The sequence below is a fragment of the Manis pentadactyla genome, assembly GCF_030020395.1.
Source record: "Manis pentadactyla isolate mManPen7 chromosome 15 unlocalized genomic scaffold, mManPen7.hap1 SUPER_15_unloc_1, whole genome shotgun sequence".
In the NCBI taxonomy this organism is placed as follows: Eukaryota; Metazoa; Chordata; class Mammalia; order Pholidota; family Manidae; genus Manis; species Manis pentadactyla.
This window is the reverse complement of record NW_026644588.1, coordinates 1915440-1931974: the sequence shown is the minus strand read 5'-3', so window position 1 is coordinate 1931974 and position 16535 is coordinate 1915440. Positions and strand designations below refer to the sequence as shown.

Genomic DNA, 16535 nt, shown 5'->3' with positions numbered 1-16535 from the left:
GTGTCTCTACATCATCCTTGGAGCCACGCAGACATTAAACAAAGTGAGAGGAAATCGCTGTAAATTAAGAGAGAGCTCAAGAGGTCTGACAACCAAATGCAATCTGTGGATTATGTTTGAATCCGGATTCAAAACTAGCCAACTGTAAAAGGGCTTCTTGGAGATACCAGGGAGATCCGATTATGGCCTGGATAAAACCCTTTGTTTGAGGTGATTTAAAATTTTCCTTTTAAGCAGATATATTGAAATGTTAAAAAAGAGATGAGACAATTGAAAGAAAATGTATTAATACCAATCCAGGTAGGTATTGATCCAGATATGGCAAAAACGGCAAAGGCGGAAAGGAAACAACCGAGATTGATAAGGGCCTGAGTGGACCCGCGACCCCGGGAAAGGCAGTGTCATGAGACATGACGAGGCGGGAACCGCCACAGGGCATGACAGGGTCGTCCTGGAGGCGAGCGGGGACATCAGGAGGGCTGGGAGCTCGCTGAGAAGCCCCAGGGGCCAACGGAGCTGGAACAATGTGAACAACAAAGTAAGTAACAACAGTGTGGAGTTATAGTCCATAGAATAAAACAAGTATCCACCCTGATACAGGTAAGTTACTGAGCCAACAAACAGGGAGGACAACTCTCCCTCCATGAGAATTTTAATTAGTAAATGTAGAAGAAATGAGGGAAATAAAAAAAACCACTGTCACAATGCCACAGTAATGTTGGCTGTAGGCCAAGATCCACCTGCTCGATGCCAGAATTCAGTGGGTAAAAACTGAAGAGGGTCTCCGACCACGATGGCTCAGTGACACGCGGGGGCAGCAAGCCACAGCTCCCAGCCAGCCCCGTGGTCACGAGGGCCAGCGATCAGTTCACCGACAAACCATTTTCTTCTCACTTTAACAAACCCAATAAATAACATCAGATATTCAACACCATTATAATAGGCTCTGTGTTAGATGGTTTTGCCCGGCTGTAGGCTAATGCACGTGTTCTGAGCACATTGAGGTGGGCTAGGCTAAGCTATGATGTTGAGTAGGTTTGGGTGTATTGAATGCATTTCTGACTTACAATATTTTCAACTTATGGCAGATCTACTGGGACATAACCACATCGTAAGTCAAGGAAGATCTGTACTTGCATGGTCTCAAAGTTCCTCCTGCAAGATATTTATTAATTACAAAGAGAAATAAGTAGTAAATGTACAGTAGAAAAAAAGAGCAGACATCACTTTAAATCAAGGCGAGGTTAATTAACATCACCAACAATAAGACACACCACATCGTGTCTACTCACAGCAGGGATAGCAGCCAATGTACATGGCCCGGGGAGGCTGGTGAGAAACAGGGCCGGCCAGGGAGGACCGCTCTGTCAGGAACTTCGGAAACGATGAAACGGGGTTGTGGAGCACTCATTTGGCTGGTGTGGTTTCTTTTTAATATCATGACTTTGGAGCCACACATCACAGACCAACCTCTAAAATGTCTTGAGGAGAAGCAGGGTAGTGAATAACAACAGGAACAACCTACCCTTCCAGGCAAATGAGGTTCTGGGACTCCGGGTATCTGACCATCACTCAAGTCAGTGAGGGAAAGCTTCTGACATTCCAGCAATAAGGTATGAGAGAGGTTTTTAGTGTAATTTAGGGCTCATACCTTTAAAGAGTGATGTACGCCCAGCCCAGAATTAGGATTTTAGGTGAAGTTGGCTGCGCTGATGATGCTGGAGCCCAAGAGAGCAGAAGTACTGTTTTCAAAGAGGGCTTTTAAAAAAGTGGGAAATTGAAAATAAGAAACCCCAACCCCTCAAACAAAAAACTAAAAACTACAAAAAAAAACCCACCAACTTCTCCTTGAACAGTAACCAGTTTTATGATCTAAAAAAAAAAAAAAATTACAAGGAAGTGCTTGGCAAAAATACACCTCCCTGAATTAATGTCTCAAAAAGTTATCCTCTGATCCTGAATCAGGAGAGATGGCTGTGAGAACCTCACCCCAAGAGCTTTCTGAACCTGACCTAGAAGCGTCCTCATGTGATTTAAGGCGGACAGCGCCGGGCTTACTAAAGAGGCAGGTGGCTGCGGTCAGCAAGCACTTGCCCTGTTCTTCAGAGGACGTGGCAGGAATACTGGGCTGCTTGGGCATCAAGCTACAAAACAAGGATGTCACGGAATCTCAACAAAACAAACTCAAACAAAAACCAGGGTTCAGCTCCTGCTCCACTTACACAACCCAGGTCAAATCAACTGACTACCTGGAGTTGCAAGTTTGCTTAATTACCTATAGAAATGGAATCAATATCCTCACTAGGTACACCAGCCATTCCTTAAAAGACCAAGTAAACTGGCATATATGGCAACATTAACAATTACATCAGTTTTGGGGTGAATCAATGTGGGTACCCTGTGAAAATCTTTTCGCTATGCCCCACACCGATCCATCCCGCGTGGTGAAGATGCTGATGTAAACGCTTCTCTAAAAGCTCAGACAAGACTGCCTGTCTGGAGCCCAACAGCTGGTCACAAGCATTTTGTCAGCGTGTCAAAATCAAGGTTCTCCTGTGAATACTGCCAGAATAGGGCAAAACCCATTCGCTTCTTTCCTACCCAACAAACGTATTCTTCGTGCGGATTTTCGCCTTTGGGACTAGTGACACACACTGCATCGCCTGTTGCTTAAAGACTGTTCTATGCTCATTCAACCGTTACTGTTTTTTGACTGGACTGTGATGAATTTTCAAACTTTGTCAACAAGCTGTGGGGCGGGGGGAGGCCTCCTCACGTTCAGAGCACCTGGGGGTCACTCCCCGGGGGGGCGCCAATGACCCTGAGGGTGTCCTCTGGCCGAAGGCGCTTGAGCAGGAGCCGCGCCCGGCGGGCTGCCCCTGGGAGTGGAGCTGGTAGTGCCGCGTGAGGCAGGAGGGCCGGCTGAAACACCTGCCACACAGCTGGCACTGGTAGGGCTCCTCCCGGGCGTGGATCCGGTAGTGCTGGGCCAGGTACGAGCTCCGGCTGAAGGCCCTGCCGCAGTCACAGCACCGGCAGGCCCGCTCGCCCACGTACTCGGGTTCCCGCTGGTAGCGAATCAAGTACATCTTGTTGTGGGGCAGCCTGGGCGGGAGGGCGCTGGCGGCCTCGTGGTCTCTGAGATGTTGAAGAAGGTGCTCGTCCTGGGTGAATGCTCTGCCGCACTGGGCACATTCATGGTAGGTGTCCTGATGACGGGGTCTCACCTGGCCACAGGCGCCTGCACGCCGGCTGCAAGGCCGGCCGCCTTCGCCGCCCCCAGGGGACTGGTGGCCGCCGTGAGTCCTCTGGTGTCGGGTGAGGTGTGGCAGGAGGTAGAAGGCTTCCCCGCACCACTCACATTCGAAGGGTCTCTGCCTGGGGCGGACCTGCTCGTGTGTCTTGGGGGCCTTCTGGGTACAACAGCTTCCTTCACAGGACTCCCGTCTACTGTGTCTGTTCTGTCGGAGGGAAGGCTTCTCTCTCAGCAGCCAGGGGCTTGCGCCCATCTCAGAAGCACACTCCTGGGGACCCCTTCCTAGACCCTGTGGCTGCTTAGTAGCATCTGAGCTGCTCTCAAGTTCACTGTGATGGCTTCTTTCCTGAGCGAGGGTCCTGGGCTCCCTCACTGCCGCAGGACTCAAGCATTTCTCCTTGTTGAACCGGCACGAATCCAGAGGATCATCAGAAGACCCTCCTATGCGGGCATGCCGGGAGTCACCCACCTCCGAGCCCTCTGTTCCTGCCCCCAAGGGTGACTTCTCTATCGGTAGGCTTTGCTCTGGAGTTTGAGCTGTGGCTTCAGGTCTTTTCTGCAACCCTAAAAGAAATGTACAACTTCTACTCTTTTTTTACTCACAGAGATACATCATTATAAGAGAAATAGAAGAAACAGACCAAAACGAACAGAACAAGTGTTATGGGGATCCAGAAGAATGTAAACGCTTTGCTAAGCTTGGATTTCCTTTTCAGAGAGGTAAGAAGCTGGTCGAAAGCCTGTGCTCGATAAAGGCAACTGCCTGGGTGGGAAAGCAGCTGAGGCCGAGGAGGCCAAGCACAAGGTCGTGGCCCAAAGAGGCAATGCTGAAGGCAGTGGTCCTGCCCGCAGACCCGAGCCGCACACCAGCACCCCGCAAGCGGACAGCGTAGCCAGCACACGCGCGAGAAGTCATCGGGGTGAGGGGTCACTGGGCCGACACAGCGGACTAGCTCTCTCAGGAAAGGGTCTCGGGGGGAGGAGACTCAGTGTGGGAGCCTAAGGGGCAGCCCCGGGCCCGATGCCCATCTTCTTCACCCTGCCGCGCGGCCAGAGTCTCAGCGTGTCCTGCCACTCCTTGCAGCGCGTGCCTTGGGCCTGAGCATGCCACACCTTGGCACCGCCTCCACGGGCTGCAGCGTGCCAGACCTCGACAGCCTCCCGATCTTGGTCTCTCCGCTCCTCTTCCTAAAGCACATTGTCCACAGAACAGCCAGAGGGAGCTTTGGAATGGAGCTGCCATGAGGCGAATGGGCTATACTTTTGCTGTTTGATACAGTAGCCATCAGCCACGTGTAGCTAATGGGCACTTGAAATGAGGCTTGTGTGACTAAGAAACTAAATTTTAAGTTTCATGTAATTTTCTTTGTGTAAATTTAAGATAACTATGTGTGTCTGGTGGCTACCACATCAGAAGCCCAGTCTGAAGTGTCAATAATGGTCTCTCATTCCCTGGCTTAAAAACTTCCAGTATCTTTGCACATCTCACTTGGAACAAAATCCACACTGCCTAACACATCCGCCCATGGCTGGCCCATGCCTGTGTCTGCGACCTCATCTCCTGTCCCCTCCATCTCACCCAGACCGTCACTTGTCTTCCTGTTTCTGGAACACTTGAGCTCATCGGGACCACGGGGACCTCTGCATTGGCTAGTCCCCCACCTGCGGGCCTTCCCTTCCTCGAGATTTCCATGTGGTCTTGTCCAAATCTCCCTCGTGAGGCCCTCACTGACTGCCCCATCTTAAGCAGCCTCCCATGTGTCACTATTTTACACGCAGATTCTACTATTTGTCTGTCACCCATCACCCTCATCAGAACGCAGGCTCCACGAAGGAAGGGATTTTGTCTGTCTTGTTTGTTACCACGTATAGATCCACAGAGCGTAGGACAGTGCCTGGCTCACCAAAGAGGCTCAACAAATAGTGTGGAATGACTGCAAGAGTCAAAGAATGAATGTGCAAACAAGAAAAGAAGAGAAGACGATGAAAGAAGCAGGCACGGGGAGGAGAGCCCTTGGCAGGTCCCGACCCTGAGGGGGCCCCACTTCTGTGCCCACACAGGAAAAGGCAGAGAGGGCCGTGTCCACTGACCCCAGCCCTCAGGCTCAGGACTGGGATGTGATCCGGCCCGGGGCGCTGACAAAGTGCTTCTGGGGAGGAAGCTCCCGAGCCCCTGACACCCCCACTCTCACCACTTTCTGCGGACAGGACAGAAAAGCACATGTAGGATTTGTTAGCAGAGTGAAAAGAGAAAATGAACCCGTTGCACAGGGGTCCTTGAGAACGTCCCTGAAGCCCAGCTGATAGTACTGGGGGCTCACGGGCCCCCAGCTAATGCCAGCCTGGGTGTGGGTTTCGTGACCCAGTTCAGAGGAGAGGGTTTCATGACATGGTAAGCGCTGTCATAGTGTAGCCAGTCTGGAGAAGGTAAAGTCTAGAAGGTTCTTGTCCTTGAGCCATTCAGACGTCAGTGGAATCCTTTTAGGGAAGTTGTAGAACAGAGTGTACATGTGATAGGGTGAATGTGTGTGTGAGCGTGTGTATGAATGTGTGAGAATGAGTGCACTTGTAAGAGCACCATGTGAGTGTGTGCGAAGTGCATGAGCATGTATGTGTATGACTGAGCAAGCGCACATATGTGCGTGACTCTGGGAGTGAGTATGCATGTGCGCGTGAGTGAGCACGTGAGTGTGTGAAAGCACATCAGTGTCGATGTGGGTGAGTGTGAGTGTGCATGTGTGTGGGCAGTGGTGGCGGAGGCCAGGCTGGGCGAGCAGCAGGGGAAACCCGCTGGAGTCACGGGCCCGAGGGGCCACAGGACGGGGCAGAGTTGGCCGGATGGGGAGGCGGTGTCACGTGGGGGTGGAAGGGGAACAGCAAGGCCGGTTCTGGCCTTCACCCTGGGCAGTCCTCATGTTCCATTGCACGGCGCCCCCCCCGCCACTCACCCTGACTCGTCCTGGGGTCGCTGTCCCCTGCCACCACACGCGACTCCTCCTCCTCCTCCAGCCGTGCGATGAGGTCAGGCTTGGAGAACCGGTGCCCTGTGGAGAGGAGGCTCGTGACGTGGGGGTCAGCCCTTGTGGCCGGAGCTCCAGTGGCTCTGAGAGTTGGAAGGGGGGCAGACTCATGCAAGAGAAACAAAGCTTCTAATGCTTCTGGCCCCAGGTTGTCACGATCTCGGAGGCATGAAGGACGGCACCTGACATCTGCGGGGAGGAGGCCAGGGCTGTGGCCACACACCCTACAGGGCCCAGGGCTGCCCCACAGCAGAGAATGACCCGGTCCCAAAGTCAGAACCACCCAGAGGAGGCAGCGAGCCAGGCTCTCCACCCCAGCACCGGACCAACTCAAAAAGAGAACTGGGGCTTTTCCTCCGGCGAGAGCCCTCATTTCCAACTCGGCGGGCATCCTGATCCCGGATGTGCGGCCTGCAGGGCTGTGAGGAACAAGCGTCTGCTGGTCAGCTGCCACCCGGTCCAGGCGTCGTCACAGCCGACCGCAGGAGGCGGGCACCACCCCTTAGCTCGCTGTGCGGCAGTGTCACCTCACCACAACCTGACATCCCCAGGAGCAGGAGCCCCCGCCCGCCTGTGCCCCACCGCCCGTGCCAGCACCCGGCTCACTGCGAGTGCACTGACGTTCCGGCCCTCTCTGTGAGCCGCTTGGAGCAGTACTTGGCATTTATTCGTGTTTGTCTTTAGGTCCCCTTTCTTTTTAACTTAAGGACACTTCCTTTTAACAGAAGCTTTTGATGAAATCTTATAAATGGAAGCAACTGCTCTCTGCAAAAGCAAACAAGCCCGAAGGTGACACAACAACACACAGTAGGCTGCCGAGCGCAGGCTGCTTGGGTCGCCGGCCTGAGGCCCCGCGCTGAGGTCAGCTCTCTCTGCTGGGAGGGAAGATCGGCAAGATGCAGAGACACGCCAGCACCAGACTGACATTCTCTATGGATACAATCAAAGGTACAAAAGCAAATCAGAGGGGGAGTCTCTCTCTCACCAGCTGCCTGAAGGATCGCGCCCTGCGGCCCACAGACCGCCTAAAATAACCCGTAACCCCCTGGGTCATTCTGCGCTTGGGAAGGCACTGTGCTGGGTGATTTGTAAGATCTCTATTAGCCCCAAACCTGTAGTGACACAGGAAGTGAAAGGCTCCCAAGAACATCGAAATGCCTCCAGATCACCGATGAGCGCTAACAAGACAAAACTGACTTATTCCTTCCATTTTAAGTCATAAAGGCAGTAACTGAGAGCAGAGCCCTGTTGGAAAGGTGCTCCTGTGAGCCTTCTTTATGACCCGGAAGTCACGGCCCACATCACACACCCTGTGCCAGGCTGAGGGGAGGTACGTCCACCCCCCACGCAGGTCTCTGACGTCACCGGCTGACCGCCTGTGGAGTGGTGCTGGGTTTGGACTGTGTTGTTCAGGAGACCTCAGGCCCCACCAAAAGCCACTGAAAAGAGGATCCTGGCACTGCTAACAAAAACATTCAGCTCGTGGGGAGAGGCAAATAGCCTTGCCCTGGAGGTGAACAGAGACCTGTCATCTCTGACTCTCAAATTCAAGCAGCACAACTTTGGAGCTCCTGGGATTCTCAGCAGTTCCTCCGCCCATTCGAAAATATCGCTGTGTGCCTCGTCCATCTGGGACCCGATGAGGCACACCCCCGGGGTGGCACAGCAGGGTTTAGGGGGCAGGCTCTGAAGTCGAACTGCTCGGGGTCAGATCCCAGCTCTGCCGCTTCCATGCAGCTTCAGACAAGTAGTTCAACCTCCCTGTGACTCGGTTTCCTCACCTGCAAATGCCCCGCACAGGACTAGTGTAAGGGATCAGAGGAGTTGAGACTAATACTGGTACATATGAACTGCCGGGGTCAACTCCACTGTGAGCAGCAGTGAACTTGGTGCTGAAATACTGTCTCTGATCTGGGTTGAGACTCACTGGCACGGGGAACCACTGCAGTGCCAGGAGGACGGAAACGAGTGGAGAAGCACCACTCCGGTGGGCAGAAAGCAGGGTCCGTGGGGCAGGCAGACCTACCTAAGGAGAGCAGGTTCCGGTAATTCTCCAGCATCACCTCCTGGTACAGGCTCCTCTGAGCGGCACTGAGGTGTGTTAGCTCCTCGGGGCTGAAGTCCACAGCCACATCCTCGAAAGTCACCAACGCCTAAAACACCAGAAACATCTCAAATGATCGAAATCCAGGCGGCACCCCAGTGAGAAGGGGAGGAGCCGGACAGCAGGCCTGCACAGGAAGCGCAAGTGCAAAGCATCAGGAACCTGCCGACCCGGGTGCTCTAGTCCAGAGGCGACAGCGGCCCAGCAGTGGACCTTTCTGCATCTCGCGGCTCGAGAGAAGGGGGACACCTCTGAGACAGTTCCTGCTACTCACTATAAATTAGGCTTGGAGAAGGAAGATCCCTTCAAGCCACCTGAAAGAAAGACTTAAAAGCTGAGCAGCAGCCTCGCTTCAGGGCTGGGACGAGCTTGGTTTAAGTCCTGGCTGTCGTTCTACAAGCTTTGTGGGTGCAGGCAGGTCAAACCTCGGTGCTTTACCTGTAAGACACAGTGAGCTCACAAATATGAAGAGACATCAATCTTAGGCACAGACAGGGAGGGGCAATTCAAAGTGACAAGTGCCATTTCATACCCACTCAACTAACAAAAATCCCTAAGTCTGACAATAGCAAATGGTCTCTAGAATGTGTGGACCCGAGGGACCTCTTGTATGACCCAAAGGGAAATGTAAATTGGTAAACCACTTTGGACCCAGGAATTCTATTCCCAAGTATACTTAGGAATATATTAGGTATGTGTAACACCCAGAACCTGGAAAAAAACCCAAATGTCCATTTATAGTGAAAAAGATAAATATATTAGGATATTGTCACACAATGGAAGAATATTCCAAGGACTCAAACTAATTAACTATACTTACACAACCATCTTGGTAACCCAAGGTTGAATTTAAAAAGCAGATACTCGGAAGACCACATAAGAATATGATACCCATTTTATTAATACACATCTTTTGTGTTTTCAGGGAAACATCATACAGATCGATGAATATTTGATTTAAACTAGAAATCATGTACTGGCTGCCCAACTCCTACACAGGGATTTATTTGGCCCACGTGGGTTTCTTACTCTTTTTTAAAAATTCATACAAGCTGTCAAGACCAAAAAATGTGTAGATTTTATATTATTAGCTGGAGTTTGGCTTCTTAAAAAATCAGAAGCTCTGGGGACCCAGGCCCCATTCTCACATGCACCGCGAGCTGAAGCCGAGGCATAAGGGGCCTCTGAGACGGGGCAGGCACTGCTGTGTTTATCGTAATCCACTGGTTTATAAAGTCCTCACTTACATCACCTCAGGCCCTGTGGGCATCTTCACCTTGGATGGACACTATCCAGAAGGCTACTCTCGAGATCTTTGGAATAGTGTTTTTCAGCCTTTTTTCCTTCTCAGACAATTCTTTCCTAGTCACCACCCACCCTTGATTTTGTTCTGGTTCTAAAGGAAGCACAGCATGTCAATTTCATTAATTGTCCTCAGGTTTCAAAAGGTGATTTAAGAGGAACACTAAGGAGCACATTTTTGAAAAAACAAACAAGAAAAACCACCTCACAACAGTACTATATCCCTATAAAAGCTACCGTTTGTTTCATACGTAAAAATGGTAACAGTGCAAGCCACATGAAAGTTGTTTTCAATAAGCTGACAGTGGACAAAAAAAACTGAATACTAAACAAACAAAAACCAATTAATTCAAGAGATAGGAAAAGAGGGAAAATGTTAGATTTGTATGTGGGGTGGTGATAAAGACCACAGAGAAACATAGCAGGGAAGGCGGGACAAAGAGTTAGAAAGAAATGTTAGGCGGGGCAGCCAGGGAAGGCTCAGCTAGGTGACACTGACACAGAGACTTAGAGTGAGGACGTGGCTTAAGTACTGGGGGAGGTCCGGACATCGGGAAGGTGAGATTCCATCTGGGGAGCTAAGTCACCTGGAATCCCGCAGGCGGCAGGTCGTCAGACGCCCTGGTGTCCTTCTGGTGCTCTCTGGCGGTCCTCGCTCCTACAAGGACACAGTCCGGAGCAGGGAGACCTCGAGGGGAGAAAGGGGCGACATGGGGCTGGGTCCAGTCTTGCTCACAGCACCTGCAGGCACAGCGGCCCGCCACCCCATACCGCCCGCCCACCACAGGAGGCCCAGTGGTTCTGGGCTTCCTGAAATAAGAGCAAGACATCTTTTCTCAGTGCAGTACAGCAAGGCCCAAGAATAAGCTCTGGCCCTTTCCCGGCTCTAAACCCTTCCGTGGCTCCCCACTGCCTTCCCAACACAACAGAAGGTCCCTCTGCATCAGGGGTCCCCAGCCTTCCTGTCCACTTAGTGTCCCCAGGGAACCTCACACCTCCATTCTAAGGGCTCTCGTAAGGATTCAACATTACAGATGTAAAGCAAACAGCAGGCATTAAAAAAATGGCAGCTCTTATTAAGCTTTTCCTACATCTTTTTCACTCATTGATCTAGAAGACAGCCACCACCTTCCCTACAGAAACCCGGACCTGGGAGGCCTTCCTAGCCTGCAGCAGCTTTCAAAACGCCCGTCATTACCTGTTTTCTTTCTCACACCCCAGGGGAGCCTTTCCTTTCCCCCTAATTACAGCCCCACCAATAGCTCTGTGCCTTTGTCCAGTTCTCCAACCTGTGACAATATCCCCCATGACACCCGAGGCAGCATCACACGAGGATTCAGAGAACAGACCCCAGAGCCGGCGGGCCGCCCGGACCTGGTCCGATCCAGACTGCCATTACTGTAACTGTGGGGCCATGGGGAGGTGACCCTACCTCTTTGTGCCTCTGTGTTCTCATCTACAAAAGGGTAATACTGACTTCAAGAGCTATTAAGAGAGGTAAATATGTTAATGTGCATAAAGCACTTAGAAAATAGTACATTGTGAGTGTTCAACATGTTTGCCATTAGCATCTTCAAAATTCCTTTAAGGAAAGCAGGTGCACAGACTGGATTAACAGTAATCCTTAATTCATGATGATATCAGCCTTGAGCCATGCATACCCCTCATGTTTATTCTACATTTATCCACATATATATTGTAAGTATAATTAAGGCCTGGAACTCATGACCTAACCCCAAAACTAGAACATTCCCCAAAACTTCCATCTAGCCATGTGCTTTTTCCTATGAGCACCCAGCCTTCTCTCCAGAGGTAACTATAACCTGGATTCATAGTTTTTGTTCCCCTGACATTCTGTCTCTTTCCCTCTATATAACTAAACAATTTTTTTTAGTTAGTGCCATTTTCACTTGAAGGCTGTGAGGAGTGAATGGCTTTCTTTTCTCATTGAAATGCCCTTAATTCCGATCTAGAACTTGAGTTTCCCAGGGACCGGTCAATGTTTGGCAGAGGTCAAACTTCCAGGCCTCACAGCTCCCACGCTTTATGCCCTTTTTTCGTCAGTGTGTGTTGTTTTATTCTGTGTTGATACTAAAGTTTAGGCTGGATAAGAAATGTGGGGGGGATGGGAAAAAAGCCAGAGAGAAGGGGTATTCTCAGAGGAATACAAACAGTAAATGCAAACCCAACCCAACATTTCTTCCAGCTCGCAAGAGGCAGATTCAACAGGATTACAGAATTCACTCTTCCATCCATTCCCCTGAAACATTTTTCTTCAGCTCCTATTACATGCCGGGCATGTGGCGAATACCCAATCAATAGAACCAGCGGTCGCTTCCTTGCCCTCACCTTTCTCTCCCCACGTCTGGGGCAAATTCGCCACCCGGGTTCCCGCTTCCTTGCTGTTGCTGGGCTCTTCTGACCTCGCCCATATCCGAGGCCTCTCTGGCGGGGCGTTCGGAAACTGCTCCAGCACCGGGTGCTCCGTCACCTGCTCCTCGGGTGGGTCTCTGGCTGCAGCCATTGCCGGCAGAGCTCCCGGATTTGGCTTGCAGGTCGGTGAGGCCCAGGCACTGACAAATACTGGAAATACCAAAACTTTCGATGAGGAAGTCTGAGAGCCCCTGGGTTTCCTATGGGGATGGTTTCTGGATTCTCTTCTTGTCATGTAGACAAAAGGGCTGGGATTCCCCAAGATGGGCAAAACCTCTGTCAAGTGAAGAATCTTTAGAGCTTGGCCCTTCACAGGATGGAGATACTTTAAAGGCAGACTGCTCCGGGGCACACTGGTGTGGAAGGGGGTGGGCAGAGTGTGTGAGACGAAGAAAGGATACAGAAACCTAAGGATCTGCAGAAATTACATAAATTTACCAGTGGCCTGCACAGCTAGGACTGGACGATGGGGTGGAGGTGATCTGAAGCAAAGGGAGTTAGCTCACTCCACACAAATGCCTAAATACACATTAACACGGATTTGCACATCTACAGACATGATGCTGCCTCAGAATTTCCAGGGCTGGAAAAAACACAAGCACAGGGGCTAGAAATGTTTCAGAAATGGGACTGAAGGGAAAAGAGACTTGAGCCCCAAATCACAATGAACTGAACTGATTTGATGAACCACAGAAGAATTTCATTTCAAAAAATAAATGAGCTAAAACAACTATGTATTATACAGAATGAGGGAAAATCCTTACAATACATACATCCTACAAAGGACTGGACTCATAAGCAAAATATATAAAGAACTTATAACAATCATAAGAAAAAAACAGACAAAACAAGAGCAAAAAGGTTAAAGATTCAAGCAGGTATTACACAAAATGTCCAATAAAAGTATGAAATGGGGCTTAACTTCATTAGTTATTGAAGAAATATGAATGAAAGCCAAAATGGTATTTCGCTCTATACCCTACAGAATGTTGAAGATTAAAAAGAAATCACACAATAGTTTTAGAGAGGAGACAGAGCCACAGAACGGAATGCTGATACCCTGGAACTCTATGAAGAGAGAATTGAGAATATGGATGTATCTTGCTGTTGAATGAAAGAAACTAGGCTCAAAAAAAGAAGTCAACATTCTATGATTTCCATTTATATAAAGGTCAAAATAGGCAAAATGAATTTAAGGCGTCAGAAGTCAGATGAGTGATTACGATTGGGACTAGAGTGGGGCACTGTTAACTCCTGGGAGGAGACAGTATGAGGGGCTTCTAGAATGTTCTGATTCTTAATCTAGGAGCTCATGACATGGACAGTATATTCACTGTGAAAACTGAGCTCTACGCTTATGGTTTGGGACCTTCTTGAATACATATTTCACTAAAAAAACACTTGTAGCTGTGTTATAGTTGTGGAGAAGCATCTAGGTTATAACAAGTGAAAAAAGCGGGAAACAAACTCATACATAGAATATATGCTTAACCACACAAAGCCGAGGAAAATCACTGGGAAGTAAACCAAATACAAATACTGGACCAGGGGGTTATCTATGAAGCGTGAGATTTTTAAGTGATTTTTACAGGTGATTTTCTACTTTCTCCCTCACAACTACTTCTTAATTTCAAAATGTTCTACAGTGAACCTTCATTTCTCCTATAATCAGAAAAATTAAAAATGTTTTTCTTCTATAAAAGCTACATTCACTCTATGAAACCACAAACAAAACTGCCAGTTGGGGGAAACCAAGGGCCCCGTATTTTCATTTTGTACTGGGCCCTGCAGATTACAACTGGTCCTGCCAGCCAAGAATGTTATCATTTCTCAAAATCCGTTGTTGCCAGTTAGACAGCTGAAAAGGATCTTTTTATTCTTTAATTCTGCAATTCCTTCAATTAATAATAAAGCTTCATATTTATTTCAGATTTATTAGCCAATTATATTGCTTTTTTCCTTTGCCCTTTTTCCAGTAGGGTATTTCTGTTATTAGTGAAGGATCTGTATAAATAAAGGACAGTCCTTGTCCTATTTGCTTTTAAAAAAAAAATTTCAGCCTGTGCCATACCTCCTCCTTAGTCTTTGCAGAATTTTAACATTTTTAAGTCCAACTTATCACTATCCATACCAAAACAATTAAATATTCAATTATATTCTCTTGTTGCTTTATTTAAACATTTGATTTTAATTGTTTAGCTGAAATCTAGTCTGGGGTAGGGTGTAAGAATATAATTTCTTATAAAAACGTTCTCACCACTACCAATCATTAATTTGCTATCCCTTCCTTCTTGGGATGTGTGATGCCCCTTGAATTGAATTTCTAGGTGTGTAGCATCCAGGAAAGGATCCTGGGAAAGGAATAATGGAAATGACTATGAAATCCTGCCAGCCTGCCTCCCTAGACTATCCAGCTCCAAGGCGAGAGTCTGGAGCCCAGTCCTTCCTCCTGGCCCAGGACGGGAAGTATGACCTTGAACCAAGGCCCTGCAGGCCACAAGTCCTGGACGGGCGGTCCATGGCCTTGTCTCCTCAGAAGGCACTCTCGGCTTCCTTCCCTGTTTCTCTTTAATAAAATCTTAACTCGACTTTAAGTTTTAGCTTTTGGATCTCGGCCTACATCCCTTATACTGCAAGTTTTAACCACTTATCTCAGTAGCGCTTGGCACCATTTTTTTTCTTCCTAACATTTAAACTAAACCTTCATTATTTAACTCTCAATACCACTAAAACCATCTGAGCAGAAGGCTCTCTAATAACAACCTGTTGAATGACTTCAGTTCTTTTTAATGGTCACTGAACCCATGTGGGTTTCCTATTTTTTTAACCCAATTTTTAAAAAATACTTTCCCAGAAAAATCATCCATTTGTTTGAAACTGTAATATAACACATGATTGAGCAGACTATTCTTATAACAATTAAATCTCCTAAGTATGTAACTTTATCCTTTCCAATCAATAATGTTGTTTTATTCCTAATTTGTTTTTTTTATTCATTATTTTTTCTTTACTGCCACTTTCTCTCATCCCAAGTACCAGCTTCTAGTTCCAACTATTATTTTAGCTTTCTCATGTATTAATTTATCTTTATTATCTTCTTACTCCTGGTTTCATTAGTTTTATCAGTTTTCATTTGTTCATTTGTTTATTTGGGGAACTTTGTGAACAATTACACAATTTATCTTCATTCTTGACTACTGAAAGCTATTTCTTTTGGATTTATGTCAAAATTTAAGGGCTGCCACCAATCTTACTTTCACTATTTTCTTAATTCGTAATTGCACTTGATTTCTCCACTGACCAAAAAATTCCTTAGAATTAATATAATTTAATCTCTAAATATTCACTATTAAATATTTATTTGACATGGCAACTAAACAGTTTCTGTATTCTGGAACATTGGCCTTCGACACTTTATGATGCATCCTATCCTAAAAACTAACTTTTTTATCTACTAATGAGTAAAGCAAAAGCATGTACTTTGCAATTGAAGATAAAAATCTTACTAATTTTGAAACAAATAGAGCAGCGAGCAAAGTTCCTAAACGGAGAAAGGCAGTATTTACTTCCCATCCCAACAGCTCCTTCTGCCTCCCCGCAGGGGCTCTCCTGGGAGCAGGGAGACGTCGCGCTAGAAGTACTGCCCACAGCAGCCAGCGCGTCGAACACTTAAATGACAAAAACCACTGGACCCTAACGAATGTGGCGGGTTCTTGATTTCAGAGCAGGGAAAAACTCACGGGGCAGCAGGGCGGCGTCCTGAGAAGGGAATGCAGGCCAACCGCGCCGGGGTGCCAGCGGGAGCGGTGGGGGGGAAGCGGGGGCCGAAGGGAGCGAACAGAGAGGTGCCAGGGCACCGAGCGCAGGGCAGGAAGAGCGGCGGGCAGCACGTGGCCAGGAGCGCGTGGTTGGGAAGTAGCGCAGCGAGGGAACCGGGAGAACACGAGGAGGGGCGGGGCCTGAGGGGCAGAGCCAGGGCCTGGGGGCGGGGCTGCGGGGCGGTAAGGTCTGAGGGGGCGGGGCCTGGTCTGAGGAACAGAGGGCGCGGGGCCTGAGGGGCGGGCTGAGTCTGAGGGGCAGGTAGGGCGGGGCCTGGGCCAGAGGGGGGCTGCTGGGCGGGCCCGGCTAGAAGGGGCGGGGTCAATGTGGGCGGGGCCAGGTTCTGAGGGGCGGGGTCAAGGCGGGCGGGGCCGGGCTCTGAGAAGCAGAACCTGGCTGCGAGCAGGTGGCTACTCCGCGCCCGGTCCTCCCCAGTTCCCTGTTCTCCGCAGACGACACAGGCCCGAGGTCGGTGCGTCCCGCCGCGCGGCCTGCCCTCCTTTTCCGGCCCTCCGACGCCGCCCTCGTGTCGGCCACTCGAGGCCACAGCCCTGTCTCCTCGCGCCCTGAAGCACCCGCGTGCCGCCCCGCCCCGCCCCTG

At 49.3% G+C, this 16535-nt stretch overlaps 1 protein-coding gene across 1 annotated transcript; it reads right to left on the bottom strand.

Annotated features, from left to right (window-relative positions):
* Positions 1-2741: 2741 nt before the first annotated feature.
* Positions 2742-8447, bottom strand: ZIM2 (zinc finger imprinted 2). The gene is given in 3 exon segments (XM_057496672.1): positions 2742-3725; positions 6239-6300; positions 8303-8447. Coding segments are annotated over 3 exon segments (1191 nt in total).
* Between the last annotated feature and the right edge of the window lie 8088 nt (positions 8448-16535).